The sequence below is a fragment of the Monodelphis domestica genome, chromosome 2, assembly GCF_027887165.1.
Source record: "Monodelphis domestica isolate mMonDom1 chromosome 2, mMonDom1.pri, whole genome shotgun sequence".
NCBI lineage: Eukaryota > Metazoa > Chordata > Mammalia > Didelphimorphia > Didelphidae > Monodelphis > Monodelphis domestica.
The window spans coordinates 293,036,632-293,055,796 of NC_077228.1; the positions used below are offsets into that span (position 1 = coordinate 293,036,632).

The following is a 19,165-nucleotide window of genomic DNA, read 5'->3' on the forward strand; positions in this document are numbered from 1 at the left end:
ATGTGTGTTCATTAAGGAGATTGGTCTGTAGTTATCTTTCTCTGTTTTGGGTCTTCCTGGCTTTTTTATTAGGGGATTATTTAGTTGAGAGATGATTTTAAGATCAGATTTGCCAATCTCCTCCCTCCTTCCTTCCCCTCCCTATTTGATTCTTCTGTTGGTCTGTGAGAGAGGCTGGCAGTAGAGAAAAAGTGCCAGACTGAAGAATATATGAAATTGATCACTTCGATAGGGGAGGGACCCCAGGAGTCAATTTCCTGAGAGGAGACTCTGGCTAGGAGAGCTGTGAGGGTCTCAAGATGTCGAAGAGAGAAGGTGGATAAAGACTTTCTCCTGAGGGTTACCCACCTTTCCTGCTGGTGACTGGAAATCTTTCCCCCCAATACTTCCCAATTGAAGGGACTTTCTGAAGAGAAACCTGAGTAGACTTTACCTCAGCTCCTGTTGCCCAGGGGTGAGTCAACCTGACTTTCTCTCAGGGGGCTCAGGATGCCAAGGCTGGAGTTCCCCCCCAAACTTGAGGAGGGAGGAAAAGGGTTTAGATAGAGACAGGGACCCCCTTTTCCCATTTTCCTTTTCCCATTCTTCCCTGCCCGTTACTCTGTTTGTATTACCTATTTGAGTTAACATTAAAAGTTATCTGTTCCCCAAGCTGAGTGTGAGTGAATGGATCTAGGGGAGACCTTTGGGTCTTGAGTTGTGGAGAGGGGGATAAGAGGGACAAGAGTGTTTTGGGGAGAGCAGCTTTAGCTAAGGAGGGAAGGCAGAAAAGGGGGGTAAATCTTCAAACCCCCTCTCCTCTCTCTGAGCCAACCCATTACATCTGCTGTCTCCCCTGTACCCCCACTTTGTGGGAAGTAGGGAGTTCACCTCTCTCTTCCTCTCTCTGTACCTCAGGGCCCAAGCCTCCCCTCAGTGGACATTCCCTTCCTTTTTTTATTTTTTTTAAGACAGTTGGCACCCAAGATTTATAAGGATCAATTTCATATACTCTTCAGTCTGGCACTTTTTCTCTAGTGCCAACCTCTATCATAGATCTCACTGACATCTACTCATAGTGAGTCTTTTGGTGTATCAGATAAAGTAAGGGATTTATTTAAAAGAAAGGGAAAAGAAAAGAAGTTGAGAGGAGATAGGGTTTGGGGATTCCCTAATATAATACTAAACAATTCCTAAGTTGGAGGATGGTGGAATAGAGTTCAGATATGGGGAAATGGTCAACGGGTCTTGAAGATTCAAGTCACTGTAGTATAGCAGAGAGAAACCAGAGAGCTGGACTTGTCCTTCTCTTTTCAGTTCCAAGTTTTTCAGTTTGCCTCCGCCTTTTTCAATGGTCCTTCCTGGTCCCCATTCTAAATAGAATGTTCATCTTGATTGACAGGTTCTGGAGTCCTTGCTTTTCCAGCCTTTGCTGCAGACTTTTTTTTCCATTTCTCCTTCACATATTACTCTTTGGAATCAGTACGATATTTGTGTCATAAAAAGAATTTGGTAGAACTCCTTCTTTGCTTTTTTTGTCAAATAGTTTGTGTAGGATTGGGATTAGTTATTCTTTGAATGTTTGATAGAATTCACTTGTGAATCCATTTGGCCCTGGGGATTTTTTCTTAGAAAATTCCTTGATGGCTTGTTCAATTTCTTTTTCTGAGATGGAGTTATTTAAGTATTCTATTTCCTCTTTTGTTAATCTAGACATTTCATATTTTTGTAAATTTTTACCTAGATTATCACATTTATTGCCATATAATTAGGCAAAGTAGTTCTTAATAATGGTCTTAATTTCCTCTTCATTAGAGGTGAGATCTCCCTTTTCATTTTTTGATATTAATTTGATTTATCTTCTTTTTTTAATTAGATTCACCAGATCCTTATCTATTTTATTTGTTTTTTCAAAGTATCATTTCTTAAGTCTTATTTATTAGTTCAATAGTTCTTTTACTTTTCAATTTTATTAATTTCTCCTTTAATTTTTAGGATTTCCAAATTGGTTTTTATCTGGAGATTTTTATTTTGTTCTTTTTCTAATTTTTTAAAGTTGCAAGCTCAATTCATTAATGTCCTCCCTCTTTATTTTGTTGATATAGGCAGTTGGGTATATAAATTTCGCCTTGGGTACTGCTCTTTGGCTGTATCCCATAGATTTTGATACATTGTCTCAAATGTGTTTCTTGTAAACATGATATAGTATGATTCTAGTTTTTAATCCACTTTTCTGTCCACTTCTATTTTATGGATGAATTTATCCCATTCACATTCAGAGTTATTATTGGCCTCCATCTTATTTTTCCCTTTTGATCCTACTCTATTTTCTTTCATGACAATCACTCAGGGTGAGTTTATAATGTTCCTCCTCACCAGTGTTTTGCTTATCACTTCCCCCTCCCGCCAGTTACTTCCCTCTTCCCTTGTCTTATTCACCTTCTCTCTCTCTCTCTCTCTCTCTCTCTCTCTCTCTCTCTCTCTATATATATATATATATATATATATATATATATATATATGTATATATGTATGTATATAAATATATATATATATATGTATGTATATAAATATATATATATGTATATGTATGTACAAAATTCTGTACCCCATTGAGTATATTTGTTTTTCTTCTCTGAGCCAGTTATGATGAGAGTAAAGTTTAAGCATTTCCCGTTATCACCCAAATCTTCCCCTCTCCATGATAATTTTTACACCTCTGTTATATAATTTATGCCATTATCCTATTCTGTTTCTCCCTTCCCTTTTTTCTCATTGCAATCCTCTTTTTCATCCCTTGATTTTTTTACACATTATCATACATATTTTATACATATTGTCACATTCACATTCACATATCTTTATACATATCATATTATCATAATTGGTTACTTCCCCACCTTTTTTCTAAGTATATTCCTTCTATCTGCTCTGTTACTAAGAGTAATTTTTGAGAATTATAGATATCCTCCTTCCTTGTAGAGATACATACAATTAGACCTTAATGAGTCCCTTAAGATTTCTCTTTCTTATTTACCTTTTTAAGCTTCTCTTATATCTCATGTTCGGACTTCAAATTTTTTGTTTATGTCTGGCTTATTCCTCAGGAATGCTTGGAATTTTTCTACCTTATTGAATGTCCATTTTTTTCCCTAAAAGAATATACTAAGTTTTGTTGGATAGGTGACTTGGTTGTAAACCTAGATCTTTCACTTTTCTGAATATCATATTCCATGCCTTCCAGAACTTTAATGTAGAAACCTCTATGTCCTGTATGATCCTGATTGTAACTTCATGCTATTTGAATTGTTTCTTTCTAGCTGTTAACATTTTCTCCTTGGCTTGAGGGCTTTTGAATTTAGCTATTATATTCCTGGAAGTTGTCATTTGAGGATTTCTTTCTGGCGGAGATCTGTGAATTCTTTCAATTTCAATTATATTTTCTTATTCGAGGATATATGGACAGTTTTCTTTAATAATTTCTTATATTATGATGTTCAAGCTTTTTTAAATTTAATTTTATTTTTATTATGGCTTTTAGGTAGTCCAGTATATTATTCTTAAATTGTATCTCTTTTTTAAATAAGCAACTTCATGTTTTAAACTGTTTTTCATTCTTTTTATTTTGTTTTTATTTTATTTTTATTTCTCATGAAACAATTCATTTCTAGCTGTTCAGTTCTAATTTTTCAGGCCTGATTTTCCTCCATCAGCTTTTGGGTCTCCGTTTCTCTTTCTTCTTGCATTGCTTCATTTCTCTTTCTCACTTTTCCTCTACCCCTGTTAATTGGTTTTTGAAATCTTTTTTGAGCTCTTCCAGAATCTCTGTCCAATCCATATTTTTCTTTTGGACTTTGCCTGTGTTTGCTTTGTTTTCACAGTCCTCTTCTGTGTCTGTACCTTGCTCTATGTCTCTATTAAAATTCTTTAGAGTTGGGTGCTTTTTTTGTTGTTTGCCCATTTTTCCTACCTTTTTATAGGTAAACTCTGTTTTCTGGGAGATTAGGGTATGCTCTTAAATTTCAGTCCTTACTTGATGTTGCTCTTAGCTTATTTTCTGAATTTCTGCCTGTTTTAGTTCTTCAGAGATGGTATGATGGCCTGATACCTGGGAACCCTGAGGACCTCCACCCACTCCTAATTCAATTAATCCTTGAGAGAATGCTTTAAGACTTGCCTCAGGCTTTGATGTAGGTTTTTGATCTCACTCTGAACTAGATCAGGTTAAGGGCTGATTAAATTCTAGCCCCAGGCTTAGTACAAGTTTTTGATCCCATTTGTGTACTTGATCCAATCAGGCACACAGTTGATTGCCCTGTCTTGGAGGTTCCCCCCTGAGTCCCTGGCAAAAGGATCCAGACCCTTCTGTTGGGTCAGTTAACTACCCTTAACTAGGATTTATGTCCTTACCACAGGCCCAGACTGGGATGCCTGGCTTTGCTCTTGGCCCACACAGATCATCCCACTTCAGCACAGATTTCCCTGAGCTAGGATTCTAGATTTTACCACAGGTTTGGAACCTCAAGGGTTGTGCCTTGGCCTCCAACCTCTATTTTTCCAGGCAGGGTCTCAGGGTCTGATTGGTGACTTGGGCTCAGGTTCAGAACCTGGCACAGTAGATGTGGGGTGGGGGTGGGAGGCTTGCTTTTGGCTTCCTCTTCACTCCTTCCTATAGTCTTTTTGACTGTGCTCCCCTATCTCCTCAGTCCACTAGATGTTCTCTGCCTGCCATTTAAGTCTTTCTTTCTTTTCTTGAAAATTGTTTCTCTCTGTCTCCTTGTTAGTTCTTTTACTCCTATTTTCAGTTTGTGACGTTATTTTAATATTGGTTGGAGGGGATTCTTGTGGTGACCTTGAGCTTCTCTGCTCTACTTCACCATCTTGGCTTCACCCCCCAATAAGAAACTTTAATAAAATCTTTGTCTTCTTTAAGAGGAACTGAAATAGCAATTGTGGCTTAGAGGACTGAGAGCTGACCTTGGATTTGGGGAGACTAGAATTCAAGTCCTGTTACTGACCTATGGTGTCACTAAATTTTCAATGTTCTAGGCAAGTAAAAGATTTTAAATTTCAGAGAAAGGCCTGCATTAATAGATGGAATTTTCTTTTATTAGGAGCTGCCTAAATTAAGGAAATCGTAGGTCCATTTGCCTCTCAGTTTTTCTTTAGACTACTGGTAGCCTAAAAAAGAGTGCTAGTTGTAACCATGTCACAGTTTTCTCTGTACACAGTCCTCACCAGAAGTTGGCTCAATCGGCTTTTGGAAGATTCTCTTGAAACATAAGCCAGCCATGTTTCCTGTTGTGGTTAATCCTGAATTGTTTGAGATGATTTATGTCCAGAGAACTTTATGGAACTACCATTTAGATCCCATTGATTTTCTGGATACCCTTGGTTCTTTCACTTCTCTAAAAAATCACCTTTAGGTTTCTGCCAATTTTATGTGATCTCAGAATGGAAAAGGGAGCTTAACAGCATTTGTTTTTGCTAATCTTGATCATTATTGTATTTGATGCCCTTTTAGATCTTTACTGTGATATGTGTGAGAGCTGGGCCTCCTCTAGGATTTCAGGTCTTAACTGAACAGATTTTGGACTAGATTACCACCGAGGACCCTTTTTCTTTTTTAGTGCTTTTACTTACTGCCTTTTAGAATTCAGGGGGACACATTTAGGCTATATTTACATATTATGAATGATACAAAGGTTATAGAACTGTCATAATTAAGTTAAATTTACCACCTCTCTTTTTCACATCTATGGTTCCTCTAGCTGTTAAGAAGTAGAAAAGCTATCAGTTTTACATTATGGACTTATTGTCTCTAATATAAGATTAGCATACTATCATATTTTTCTGTATTATTGTACCTATTATAATTTTGTTTTGATTACAGAAATATATACTTATGGAATATGTATGTGTATAAAAGTTTTTTGTTTGGCAGTTACTGATTTTTATCTGAAGGAGATGAAAACTTGTGAGAGGGTCTAATTTTATCACAAGTACATTGATGTAGGTGCTATTATTGCCCCCATTTTGCTGATGGCAAAATGAAAGAAAATAAGCTAAGTGAGTTGCTTAGTTACATATTTAATAAATGTACAAGGAAGAATTTAAATTCAGATCTTCCCAATTCCAGGTTCAACTCATGAGTCCATCCAGGTATTTAATCAGACATATGAATAATGGAGGCCTATTTGTCATTTGAAGCCTTAACTTTTTTCTTTCTCTTGATAGTTATATTATGGCTTTCCTTTTTTTCTCCCTCTTTCCCATTTTCTTCTGCTTTCCCAAGAGCTTCTTGAATTTGTGAGTTTTCTTTTCATTGAAAAAATTTTTCATTTTTCATAGTATCATAGACTTTGAGTTAGAAGAGACTATCTGGTCCAGTTACCTCTCATTTTACAGAGGAGGGAACTGGAAATTAAAGGTCCAAGGTTACACAGATAGAAAGAATTCTTTTACATTTCAGTGTACTTGGAAAAATAGAGTAATTTTATCAATATGACTTTAATTAATAGTGAGAATGTTACTTTCTACCTCTGCTGGATATCAATCAACAAACATTTGTTAATCACCTATTATGAGCTAGTAGGTGTACTAAGCACTCGGAATGTAGCAAGGACAAAAAAAACAGTCCTTGCTTTCAAGTGGTTTACACTGTCTAAAGGGAGAAACCACTCTAATTAGGAGGTGAAGGTAAGAAAGTGAGGAGTGGAGGATGACATCTAGGTTGTGAATCTTGCATGACTGGTAGGATGGTAATATCCTTAACAATATTAGAGGAATTAGGAAATGAGAAGACTTTTAGGGGAAAGATAATGACTTATTTTTCAACATGGTATTATGAGAATGAGAGGATGGACCTGAGGAGGAAGAGGATATAGAAGAATGTAAGTTCTGGGAGGGCAGGAACCATATTTTACCTTTTATTGTACTTTCATCTCTTAGTATGTAGTAAAAACTTTAATAAAGTCTTGTTGACTATTGTGTAGTAGGGTTTTTAGTCATCTACCTGTACTACTTTAATAGTGCCCTTTAGGAATATTAGACTTCTTATTTCCCAATTGATAAATGGGCATTTTTCAGGTAAAGAAATCAAAACTATCAATAAGCACATGAAAAAGTGTTCTCTTATAATTAGAGAATTATAATTATTATAATCTTATAATTAGAGAAATGCAAATAAAGCAACTCTGAGGTACCACTGCACACCTAGCAGACTGGCCAATATGACAGCAAAGGAAAGTGATAAATGTTGGAGGGGAGGTGGCAAAACTGGGAAGTTAATACACTGCTGGTGGAGTTGTAAATTGATCTAACCCTTCTGGAAGGCATTTGGAACTATGCCCAGAGGGCTTTCAAAGAATGCCTCCTCTTTGATCCAGCCATACCACTGCTGGGTTTGTACCCCAAAGAGAGATAATAGGGAAAAATACATGTACAAAAATATTAATAACTGTGTTTTTTGTGGTGGCAAAAAAATTGAAAGATTAAGGGGTGTCCATAGACTGGGGAATGGTTGAATTAATTGTGGTATGTGGTACATGATGGTGATGAATACTATTGTGCTGAAAAGAATAATGAACAAGAGGAATTCCATGTGAACTGGAAAGACCTCCAGGAGCTGATGGAGAATGAAAGGAGCAGAACCAGAAGAACATTGTACACAGAGACTAATACACTGTGGCTCAGTTGAACATAATGGACTTCTCCACTAGCAGCAGTGCAATGATCCAGGACAATTCTGAGGGACTTACAAGGAAGAACACTATCCACATCCAAAAAAAAAAAAAAAAGAACTGTGGGAATAGAAATACAAAAGAAAAACATATGATTGATCACATACTTCAATGGGGCTGTGATTGGGGATGTTGACTTTAAATAATCACTATTGCAAATATTAATAACATGTAAATGGATTTGAACATTGATACATGTAAAACCCAGTGGAATTGCTCGTTGACTGTGGGAAGAGGGACTAAACAGGGGAGGAAAGAACATAAATCATGTAACCATGGAAAATTTTTCTTAATTAAAAAACATATATCAGGCTTCTAAGTACATGCATATATGGAAGGAGAAACAGACAATTGTATTCTACTTGTGACCTCCCTCCAGGGCTTATCATCTTCTGTGTATGTGTGTTATGTAAATTTTTGCCAAATATATCAACCAGTACATTTGAGGAGACTAGATCAATATGACCTATGTTTTTTGCTAAACTTGATTTAGATTAGTCCCCTAGTAGTTTATATTCATGTTGGAATAAAATGAGATACAGGCCATTCAGCAGTTAACAAAAGGTAATTTACTTAGCCATATTAAGAGGATATTAAGACATCAAGGATACCTTGAATGGATTCAGCCGAGCAGAAATTCCTTGCCTGAGTTGTCTGTCATTTTCCATTGGCCAAGCAGCAGAGCATATCCTGAATTCCATTATGATAGCTTTGTATACAGTCACACATGGATTGATGGTAACATCCTAATCCTTTGGTCTGCTGAGCCAACAAAATCTTGAAGGTGGTCTCAATACTTTTTTAGGGAAAAGTTAGCTCAATTTGAATTAGGAGAGAAAGGGCAAAGATATTGGCCCTGTCACACACTGTGTATGTAGCATATGGTAGCTCACAATACTTGATATGCATAAACATGAGCCTGAGTTATCCACAGATAGTTAAATGTTTAGTATACTCTTTATTTTAGAAAGATTTTCATTAAGAAATATTAAAAGAAAAACTAATAATTTAAATGATTAGCTCAACTATACTGAAAATAATGGTATCCATTGTGTTTTATTTCTTAAAGGATTCTTTATAGATAAAGTTTAAATGTAGATGAATGTACTTTTTCTGAAAGAGTTCTTAGAAGTCATTTAATCTAATGCTCTTATTTTACAGTGAGGAAAAAAAGAGTCCCAGAAAGTGACTTGTTCAAGGTTACCGAGTTACATAGGGTTAAGGCTAGGATCAGAAGCCAGGTCTGCTTACAATCCCTTTAGTGACGTTTATACTACATCAGATGAAATTTTGCATCTACAATTCTTAAGCTTCTGTAATGATAAAGCTAAGAAAAATGATGCCTCAATGCTATTGTTAGAAATATCTTTCAAAATGTAGCTTGATTTTGTATATAATTTTCTCAGATTATTTCATTTAGTTAACCTTTTTATCCCATTTTATTATTTATAATTGTTAGATGAAATGCAAATTTTTTTTCTTTTTCCTTGTTTTTTTCTCAAGATGAGCATAGATTTAAAAATCTTAAGATGTTGCTTTTGAACCATCACAGTCTGAGTAACTTCAAAAGCACTGTCCTATTGAGAATTTACATACTTACATTATTATGTATCATGGATAATAAAGTAAGAAGAGGAGATTGCTCTTTATATTGTCACAGTGAGGAAGCCAAAATGCAAATAGCTGTCTGGTGCCCTGCAAATTTGCCCTGTGACTTCTGAATTACAACTAGATAGTTCGGATAATATGTAAAGTAGAAGCTTAATTGAAGAAGGTGAAGAAGAACTGTGAAAGCAGAGAAAGGGAGCATAGTGAGGTAGGGTTTCAGAGGCTAGATAGATTCATGTTTTTTCATTCAGAAACTGGCCTGGGACTATTTACCTCCTACTCAGTCCTTTACCCATAGTGATAATTTCTTACCTTCTCCTGAAATGCTGGAAATTTGCATTAGAAAGAATACATTCCTTGATGTGCTTATTGTTTGCTTCTGTGTAGTTTTGCTACATAGAAATGTTCATATAATAACCACTAATAAATATTGTGATTTTATATTGTTTTAGAGAATTTTAATAATTTAAAATATCAGGGATTTGCTTTGATTTATTCTTTTTATTTCTTCTCTTTGTAGGAAATTAAGAGAGATCCAGAACCCAAGGATGAAAATTATCCTTTCAAAAGAGAGAAGCCTGGAAATGTAGCCAATCTTGTACAACGCATAAGCACTTATGGACTTCCAGCAGGAGGAATTCAACCACATCCCCTAACCAAAAATGTTAAGAAGAGTATGTAAAAACTTTTCTAATCTCTTTAAAGACTGTCTGAAAGATTGGATTCTTGTCAACTCTGGAGCAGGGTTGAAGGGGAGGGAAAAAGTAGGGAGACAATATGGATCATATAATTTTGGAGAGCATTTATGTAAAAATGTTAAAAGTAAAATAAATAGAAATAATCAGAAAAAAAAGAATGAAAGTTTTAGGAGAACAGCCTTCAAATTGTTATTCTCTATTTAAGAATGGGTCATTTCTTTTTTAGGATTATCATTTAAAATAGTTAATCATTTCCTGATTCATCCAGCCAGAAGTGATCTCCCCCCCTTCTCATCTCCACTAGTACTTAGTATTTATCTTTCTTATACACTTTTATTATTTTTCTTTATTACATTTGATTTAGTGTACTGGAAAAAAACATTAATTTTAACATTATTGAATTACTGTGACTTTGGATGAGCCTCTGAACCTCCACTTTATTCATCTGCAAAATGGGGATAATAATGATACTTCAACTTAGGATAAAGGCTATATCCATATAAGCTGCTATTTTAAGGATGCTAGTGAGAGGCAGCAACCCATTCAGATAGAGAACTATTCTTAGAGCCAAGAACATAATCTGCCTCTGATCCATCTTAGTTGTAATCTTGTGAGCAAGTAGTAACCTTTTAGTGTCGAAGGTTATAGATTGGAGCATTATAGAACTTTTGTGAATGGAGAGAATTTCCTATATTGACTTCATTGGTCTTGAGTCTAAACCTGAAAAAAACATCTTTTTAACCATTCAAAGTTTCTTGAGAGCAAAGGCATATTTATCTTTGTGTCTCACTCAGGTTCTACCTAGAAAATGCTTTTCCATGTAGTAGACATTTAATTATTCTTTGGTTATTCATTAATTTGAGATACTTCAACCTAACCCCTCCCTAACTACTATATTCTGCTCTTTTGCTGGACTTTGGAACTTCTACCTACAAACTTTCATTGTGTCAGCTGCTTATAATTTGTTTTAAAAAATTTTTGAGTAGCTATTGAGTATTTCCATAATGAACCCATATTCATCTAGTGGAATTTAGTAGAATTTTTGAGAAGGGATAATTACTTTTCTTTTTTTTTTTTTTCAAATCTTAGAGGCATTGTGCTCTTGAAGATAATTCTTAGTATGTTATTTCATCAGTGCTGAAAACTTATATAGAAGATCAAGGTGTTGCCAAAAATTTTGTAAAATTTTCTTCAGAAGTGAACATTGCCTAGGTCTGGCTTGTATCAACTATTTGTTCAATAGATATTTGTTAAAACAATGAAAGTGGTTAAGAAATCATAATTTATTAGTCTAGTAAGTACTAAATCAGTGTAATAATATACCTTTAATTATTGTTGAGGACTGAATGTTATAAAAGAATCAAAGCCACTGTTAATTGAATTTTGTAGTTATTAGGGCTTTAAAAATTGACTACTTACTAATATTTATTTTTCAGCATGACAAAAGAATAGTCCTTAAATCTATTAATAATGCAATATGGAAGGAAGTCTACTTTTTTGCTAATAATCTACCTTTTACATCTGATATATTTTGTTTGGGGGTTATGTTTACATATTATTGAAAATGTGAAACTACAAGAATATACTATGCTAAAGCATAGAATAGTAGTATAGTTTATTATTTTTTCCCTTTATGGTTTATAAAGTGTCATCACATACCTTTTTTGATTCTTATGACAGGCTTTTGAAGTGTTAGCAGGTGGTGTGCTAGTTGTGTCTTCATTTTCCTAAAGTGAAAGTTCAGAGAGGGCTAAATGACTTGCCAAAGTCAGGTGAATTGTTAGGTGGTAGAACCAGGTTCAAAACTGTTTCTTCTCCCAATAAGTCCTGATTAATGCTCCTGTCTTCCACATTACTCTAAAACAGTACCATAACCATTTTTGTATGATGTACCCATTTGACAATTTTGATATTTGACTGAGAATAGACCCAATTTCAAAATGCTTTTAAATTTGTAAAATTAAATAAGATTACAAAGATTATTTAAGCTTAAATAAGAGTATTGAACTAATGACAGGCAATACCCATATCATGTTATACATTAAATATATTTCATTTTGTTATTTTCTTGATTACATGTGTTGAAATTCCCACTTTGCTTCATAAATTTTTATATCTTTCAAAATACATGTTAAATTTTATTCCTATCTCCCAATCATGGGAAGATAAGCAATTTGATATATATTATACATGTGTAATCAGGCAAAGCATTTGTATATTGCCATGTTGTGAAAAAAAATGAACCTCCCCATTTTTAAGAAAGTATAGTACAATCTACATTCAGACCCTCTTAGTTCTTTCTCTAGAGGTATATAACAGTTTTCATCTTAAGTCCCTTGGAATTGTCTTGGATCATTAGCATTGCTGATAATAGCCAAAACATTTACAAAGCATTGATCAAATCACAAATCCTTTGGCTTTTTCTCAGCTCCCTAAACTTCTCTGTAGAATTTGACACTGTTCTATAAACATCCCTTCCTACTTGATTTTTTTCCTTCTTTGATACTGATAACTTTGTCTTTTCATATCTAAACTTCTCTGTAGAATTTGACACTGTTCTATAAACATCCCTTCCTACTTGATTTTTTTCCTTCTTTGATACTGATAACTTTGTCTTTTCATATCTTTGACTAATCCTCACTTTTCCTCATTCCTTTTCCCTGGAAATCTCATTTACTCTAATGGCTTCGATTATGATCCATATGCAAATAACTCACAAAATATTATCTCTCACCCTGAATTCTTTCTTAGTTTTCCTTTTGCCTGACAGGTATCTCCTAATGGGTTTCCTTGAAAAGCAGCATATCTGAAACCATATCTATTTTCTAACATTTAGACTCTGTCCTTCTTTTAACTCTCTCATTGGTGTTGATGGCACTACAGTATAATGTAGGCTTAAAAACTTGGAGTCATTCTTTTCCCTGAACTTGCACACAATCAAATGCTAAGGGCAGTAAGTTATTTTTTTAAATACTTCTTAGATCTATTCTCTCCTTTCAAGTCCTAAGGCCCCATCCTAGTTCAGACCCTTATTCGAATTAACATAACAATATCCTAGATGATCTTTCCACTGAAAAAGAAATGTACCTCCCAAAGGAGATATATTAATTGGAAAATCCTAGATGAATTGGTAAAGAAAATCCATCCAGGGACCTTTCCACAACCACTGAAGAACAAAAACCCTTGAGACTAGACTATAGGGAAACAAGTTTATTTAGCTTATGAAGGTTAAAGAAACTGATAGATAAACTTCACAGGGTCCCTGTCTCTCAAAAGCTCAATTTCTATCCACTTTTCTATGCTCCCTTCATGGATAAGCTCTTCTGGTCTTCTCAAGCCCTCCTTAACAGCTCCCTGATCTATCTAGACCTAAAAACTATCAGACTACCTTGCTAACCTAACTATTCCAGATAGTCTCTAAAAGACTGAGGAGACAGGACTTACAGATAGACTGAGTCTTTCCCCAAATCTGGGGTTGGCTTCCTAAGTAAAACCCAAAGTCCCAGATATAAAACCCTTTAGTTTACCTTATCCAAATTGTCACAGCCAGATTTCCACAGCACTTCAGGAAAACACATATCTCTTCCCAGGTCTTCCTCCAGACCCAAGAACCTCTTAGTTTTTCAACAAAACTACTTAGTTCCCAGCAGTTGATGGAGGAGCTGTTCTCCCTTCTAGCTCAGAGAGAAGGAAAATCAGGAGTGAGTTTTTCCCAGGGTTTGTGACTAAATTCTCTTCCCTTCCTCTTAGAGACAACCTTTGCATTTTTTCCCATCCCTTATTCTTACACCACATGCATGTCCTTGTATCACATTGATACAAAAGTAATTTTCCTAAGGCATAAATCTGATCATATTCTACAAAATGTTCAGGGCTTATCTTTGGGTACGGAGTAAAATATTATTCCAGTATTTAGAATGTCTAAGCAAGGGTAGTCAACAACTATTTGTTACATTTCCTGGTGCAAAGCAGGAATTTGGTAAGTTCTGGGAATACAAATATTTCAAGGACTCAAGCATTTAATTGAGAAAGATAACATGCAAACAGCTATGTACAAATAAGATATATACATATGAGAAATTGTAGATAATGTCAGAGGGAAGGCAAAGACAATAAGGAAGACTGGGAAAGGCTTCTTATAAAAGGCAGGATTTTAGTTCAGACTTAAAAAACCCAAAAAACTAGGGAAACCAGAAGGTGGTAATGAGGGAGTGAACTGCAGACTTGAGGGTTGGCTAGTGAAAATATATAAACTTGGGTGATTGGAATGACTTATTGGAGCTGTAGAAAGGAGGTCAGTGCCACTGGATCATAGAATACATGAAACAAGGGAGTGAGATTTAAGAAGACTGAGAGATTAAGAAGGGGCCAGAGTATAAAAAGTCAAACAGAAGATTTTATATTTGATTCTGGATGTAATAGGGGCGTCCAGTATTTAATGGTTAATAGATGATATGGTCAGATTTTTGACAGCTGGGTGGAGGATGACCTGGAGTAGGGATAGTAGTTAAGCTTTGAGGTGATGAAACCTAGTCAACATGAAGATGGTATAGTAGAAGAAATAAAGGGAATTTTATAAGAGATGTTACAAAGGTAGAATTGACAGGACCTGGTTTGGGTATAGAGGGTAAAGAATTAAAGATAATATCTATGATATGAGCCTGGGTTAGTGGAAGAATGTTAGTTCCCTGAATGATAAAAGAAACATTGGCAAGTGGGAATGGTTTTTGAGGAAAGATTCCAAGTTCCATTTAGGACATGTTGTGTTTAATGTATCTTTTGGACATGTAGTTTGAGATGCCCAAATAGGCAAGTAGAAATATGAGATTGGAAGTAAACAGAAGAGGTTAGGTCTGGATAAATTGATCAGAAAGTCATCTACATAGAGAAAATATTGAATATATTGGAGCTGATACTCACCAATAAAATATTGTAGAAGGAGAATAGAAAATTTTGGAGGACAGGGTCTAGAGAGCACATAAATAGTAGCTATGACCTGCCTACAGAAATGCATCGGATAATTTGATCAGCATGCTTAAGAAAAACAGCATCCCTTTTGATATTGACAACTCATACAATGATGAATATCATTGACATTGCATTTTGTACTAAGGTAATTAGCCACTGGCCCTCCCTAACTTTCATCATAGCCCTGGATGCTATGAAGATAGTATAATTTGAAGAGAATGGCCAAAAAGAGTTTGACATTAAAAAGTATTCTAAGGTGGAAAAGATTCATGGTGGCATTATTGAGGATTCGTGATTCTTAAATGAAATTATGTTCAACAGGAATGTTCATCACAGGTGTGATGCTACATTAAGAATCTTAAGGATTGTGTTGCTGGAAAGGAGAAAATAAGACAGCTATTGAGATTATTGGAGAGGAAGTCTTCACCTGAATCTTGCAGATAGAAGAATGTATTCAGCAGCTTTGGGAGTCTATTATTCACCTCAAGTGTGATGTGGTCATCACAGAATTTAGCTCAGAACTACCTCATGCAGACCAGTATCACAACTATATGGACTCTGGAAGACACGCAACATCTGAATTGGCAGGGCCCTTGGGGCTTGGATTGGCAGCTGACCAAAAGAACTAAGAGAAGATGATATTGGGATTGGTACTGTTTTGTTTGAAATTAAGAAGATTAGATAGATAGGAACACTTTACTTTCATTACAGGATGCAAAGATCTCACCTATGGTCTGCACTATTGTCCTCTGGGGTGCCAGAGAGGCGATTCTGTTCAAAGTGGAGAGAAACCTCTAGGATGCCAACAAGGTGTGTGGAGCCTCTGAGATATGGCCCTCACTCATGCCCTGTCAGCAAAAACCAGAGCCATGACTGGCATTGAGCAGTGGCCATAATGGGGCTTTGGCCCAGACTTTAGAGGTCATCCCTTATGTTCTTATTCAAAATTTTGGAGCTAGTTTCATCTGTCTACTCTTCCCTTTGGGCCAAGAACATCCAATAGAAAAGTGATGGGGTGTGGATGGTGGACATGAAGGAATTGAGGATTTGGGAACTACTTGCTGTGAAGCTACATATCTATAAGACTGCAGTAGAGATGGCTGTCCTGCTACTTTGGATTAATGACACTGTCTTGGGCCACAAAAAGAAGAGTGATGATCAGACTCATTGAGGGAGGGGGGTAACCTTTATGCTGCCAGGAGTAAGGTGACAATATAAGCAACAGCGCCTGGGTCCAGCAGGTTTTCCATCCCTTCCTTACAGTAGACTGCCAGAGCAAACATGGATGTCTTTGGTAGAGATTAAATTGAAAGGCCTCCCTCAGCCTTTCTGTTCCAGCTCAATTTGTAAAACTGTAACTCCTATTATAAAACTTTCTATTTAAGTTTGCTTCTAGTAAGTAAGGTCTCAGTCATTTGAGACCAAAAAAAAAAAACCCAACAAATTCTGTCTGCTTTGAAAAAAAGAACTGATGGATTTTGAGTGCTGATTGAAGTATAATTTTTTCACTTTATTTTTCTTGCTATTTTTTAGAGGAGCAACATGGCTAATATGGAAATATGCTTTATGTGATTTCCCATGTATAATTGATATCAGGAGTAGAGGGGGAGTGACCACGGTCTCTTAAAAGAAAGTATCCAGGATAAGGGGGTAAGACTGCTTAGAGGTTAAGAAGGATGAAGATTGAAAAAAAGATTTGTTTGGTAATGTTGGAGAAACGTTTCAATTAAATGATGAGGTCCAAAGTCAAATTCAGAGGAATTAGAATCATTGAGAGAAGCAAAGAAAGTGAATTTAGATGGCGTTTTCCTCATGTTAAACATGGGGGGAATAATATAGGGTAGTAGTGAGTAGGAATGGTCAGATCAAGTTAGAATTTTTCTAGAATGGGGGAAATACAGAGGTGTTAAGAGATTTACCTTCACAAGGTGAAGGACCACCTCTTATTGTGAGTTGGGAGGTAAGAAGAATAGTAAATTTGAGTATTAAGAGGTTGGGAAGGAGGAAGCTCTGATTGCTCAACTCAGTTTTTTTAGTAAAGTATGAGACAGAGTTTTTTAGCTAAATTAGTCATTGAAGGGAGTGCTAAAGGAGACTTGAGAAGGGAAGCAAGGTTTAAGAAAAATCACTGTCAAGTGGGATAGTGAATGGGTTAGAGTTATAAAAGAATTGTCTTGCTTCATTGAGCATCCAGTTGACAGTATGTAACAAAAAAATATTTCAGATCCAGTCAGTATGGTTTTGAGATTTTCTCCATTTTTCTATTTAGTAATGTGAATATGAGCAAAGGCATATTTTGGAGATTAAGACATGGTTGGTGATAGGAGAAAATTTTTGAAAAAAGAGGATGCTATAGAGTTGAACCGATTCACCAAAGGATCAAGAAAGGGAAGAAAGGAGAGTTTAGCCAGTGAATGAGTGAAGAGGGGTGATAGTCTGAGAAAGAACTGAGGGTTGAAGGATTGGATGTTACAGTGCAAAAGATAATAGGGTTAGGGGGTTGAAAGATATAAAAGATAAAAGATTATAGTTAGATAAGGCAATCTCATCATAGAATTTAAACACTTTGGGGTGATGGCAAGATAAAAGGGTAGGTCCAAATCTTTGTGTAGCTGAGTTGGAGTGGAGAGGACTAGATTATGAGAACTGAGTAAATTGGGGAATTGGGAAGTTAAGATCTTTGGAAGGAGTAAACAATATGTAGTTGAAGCGTCCTAACCAGAAGGCAGAAGTTTAGACAAAGAGAAAGATGGTGTCTAACTGGAAGGCAAGTAAATGAATACTTTTAGGCATAGATAGATAATGACCTTTAGGATATTGATTAAGTCACACATTTGAATGATACGAATTTCAGAATAGAATTAGCTGAATGATGGTGGTAGAAGGAAAATCGAAAAGTGTCAGTAGGGACCAACAGGAATTCTAACTACTTCTCTGGGACCAGTGAATCATACTTTCATTCATATTTGAGTATGAGTGAAAATGCAGGCTATACTAAAAAGGGAGACCAGGAATACAGTGTCATTAGGAGGGAGCTCAGTCTCAGTGAATGTCATTAGACCAAAAGAATGAGAAAAGAAGAGGTTTAGAGTGAAAACAAGTTTATTAACTAAGCAGGGATTAATTATTGAGAACATAATGTGGAAGGGTTGTGGTTAGATTTAGAGGAAATATTGAGGAAATAGGATTGAAGGTTGGGAATAAGGTATGGCATTTGTAAATCAGTAGCTAGGGATTCAAAATAACTTAGAGGTTCTTAGAAGGGTTAGGAATATGGTTGAATAAGTTTGAGGAGAGTATCAGTAGTTAGAGATTTGTTGAGGGCACACTAGGTGATTAGACTGTTCAAATACCTTCTCATTGGCAGTTGGGTAATGAGATGTGACATGCTTTTTGACCCCAAGAGTTATACTCACAGTCAGTAGGAACTAGTGTACTTACCAAGTTAGAAGCATGCAGATCTAGCTTGGAGTACCTTTCTGCTGTGGGAAGATAGTCTGGAATATTGGAGAAGACCTTGGAGAAAAGATGCTGGAAGTTGATAACCTAGCCCAGGGATTATTTTTATCAGGCTTCAGTGGTGGGTATACTTTAGAAAAGAAGTTGATTGCTTCATATTGCTTTATCATGTACCATTGGCCTCTTCAATGTGGGTACCAGTAGAGCATCTCTTTCAAGAAGTAAAAAGTAGGCATAACTTTCACTTCCCCTTTCCATGAAAAAGAATCCAAATATTATAAGACCTATCTGGGTTACAAGCAGAAAGAAACAATGGAAAGCAAGTAAAATAAGAAATCATACTCTAAGTGTTACATACAAAGTGTTATGTTGTGTTTGAGTTTCAAAAAAGTGTCAAGCTTTCTGGATATCACTTAGGAGAGTTTTCCAGCACTTCAAATTTAACATGTCCTGCAAGACTGGACTCAAACTTCTTTAGTACTGTTAATGATAGCTTTCAGTTACTATCTGTGAAACCTTAAAGGCACCTTTGAAACTTCCCTCTTCCTTAACATTAAAGCATTTTCTAAATCCTATTGATGCTACTTATGTAGCATCTTTCATATACATCTTTTTATAACAACTTTTATTGTCACCCTACTTCAGGACTTCATCATTTACTTGAACTACTTTAATAGTATACTAATTGATCCTCCTGTCTCTACTCTCCCT

At 35.7% G+C, this 19,165-nt stretch overlaps 1 protein-coding gene and 1 long non-coding RNA gene across 13 annotated transcripts in view; one reads left to right on the forward strand and one right to left on the reverse strand.

Annotated features, from left to right (window-relative positions):
• Positions 1–13,795, reverse strand: part of LOC130457389 (uncharacterized) — a 35,335-nt gene extending 21,540 nt beyond the window's left edge. Inside the window, exons 1-2 of the long non-coding RNA XR_008916564.1 lie at positions 13,555–13,795; positions 11,687–11,754 (exon numbers count right to left, since the gene is read on the reverse strand). This is a non-coding gene — a long non-coding RNA (uncharacterized LOC130457389). The remainder of the gene's footprint in view (positions 1–11,686; positions 11,755–13,554) is intronic.
• CD2AP (CD2 associated protein) overlaps positions 1–19,165 on the forward strand; it is a 192,871-nt gene that overhangs the window by 75,147 nt on the left and 98,559 nt on the right. For all 12 annotated transcript variants that reach the window (XM_056818371.1, XM_007484044.3, XM_056818369.1 and 9 more), the window contains exon 3: positions 9,850–10,003. In XM_056818371.1, coding sequence (XP_056674349.1) covers positions 9,850–10,003 — 154 coding nt within the window. The remainder of the gene's footprint in view (positions 1–9,849; positions 10,004–19,165) is intronic.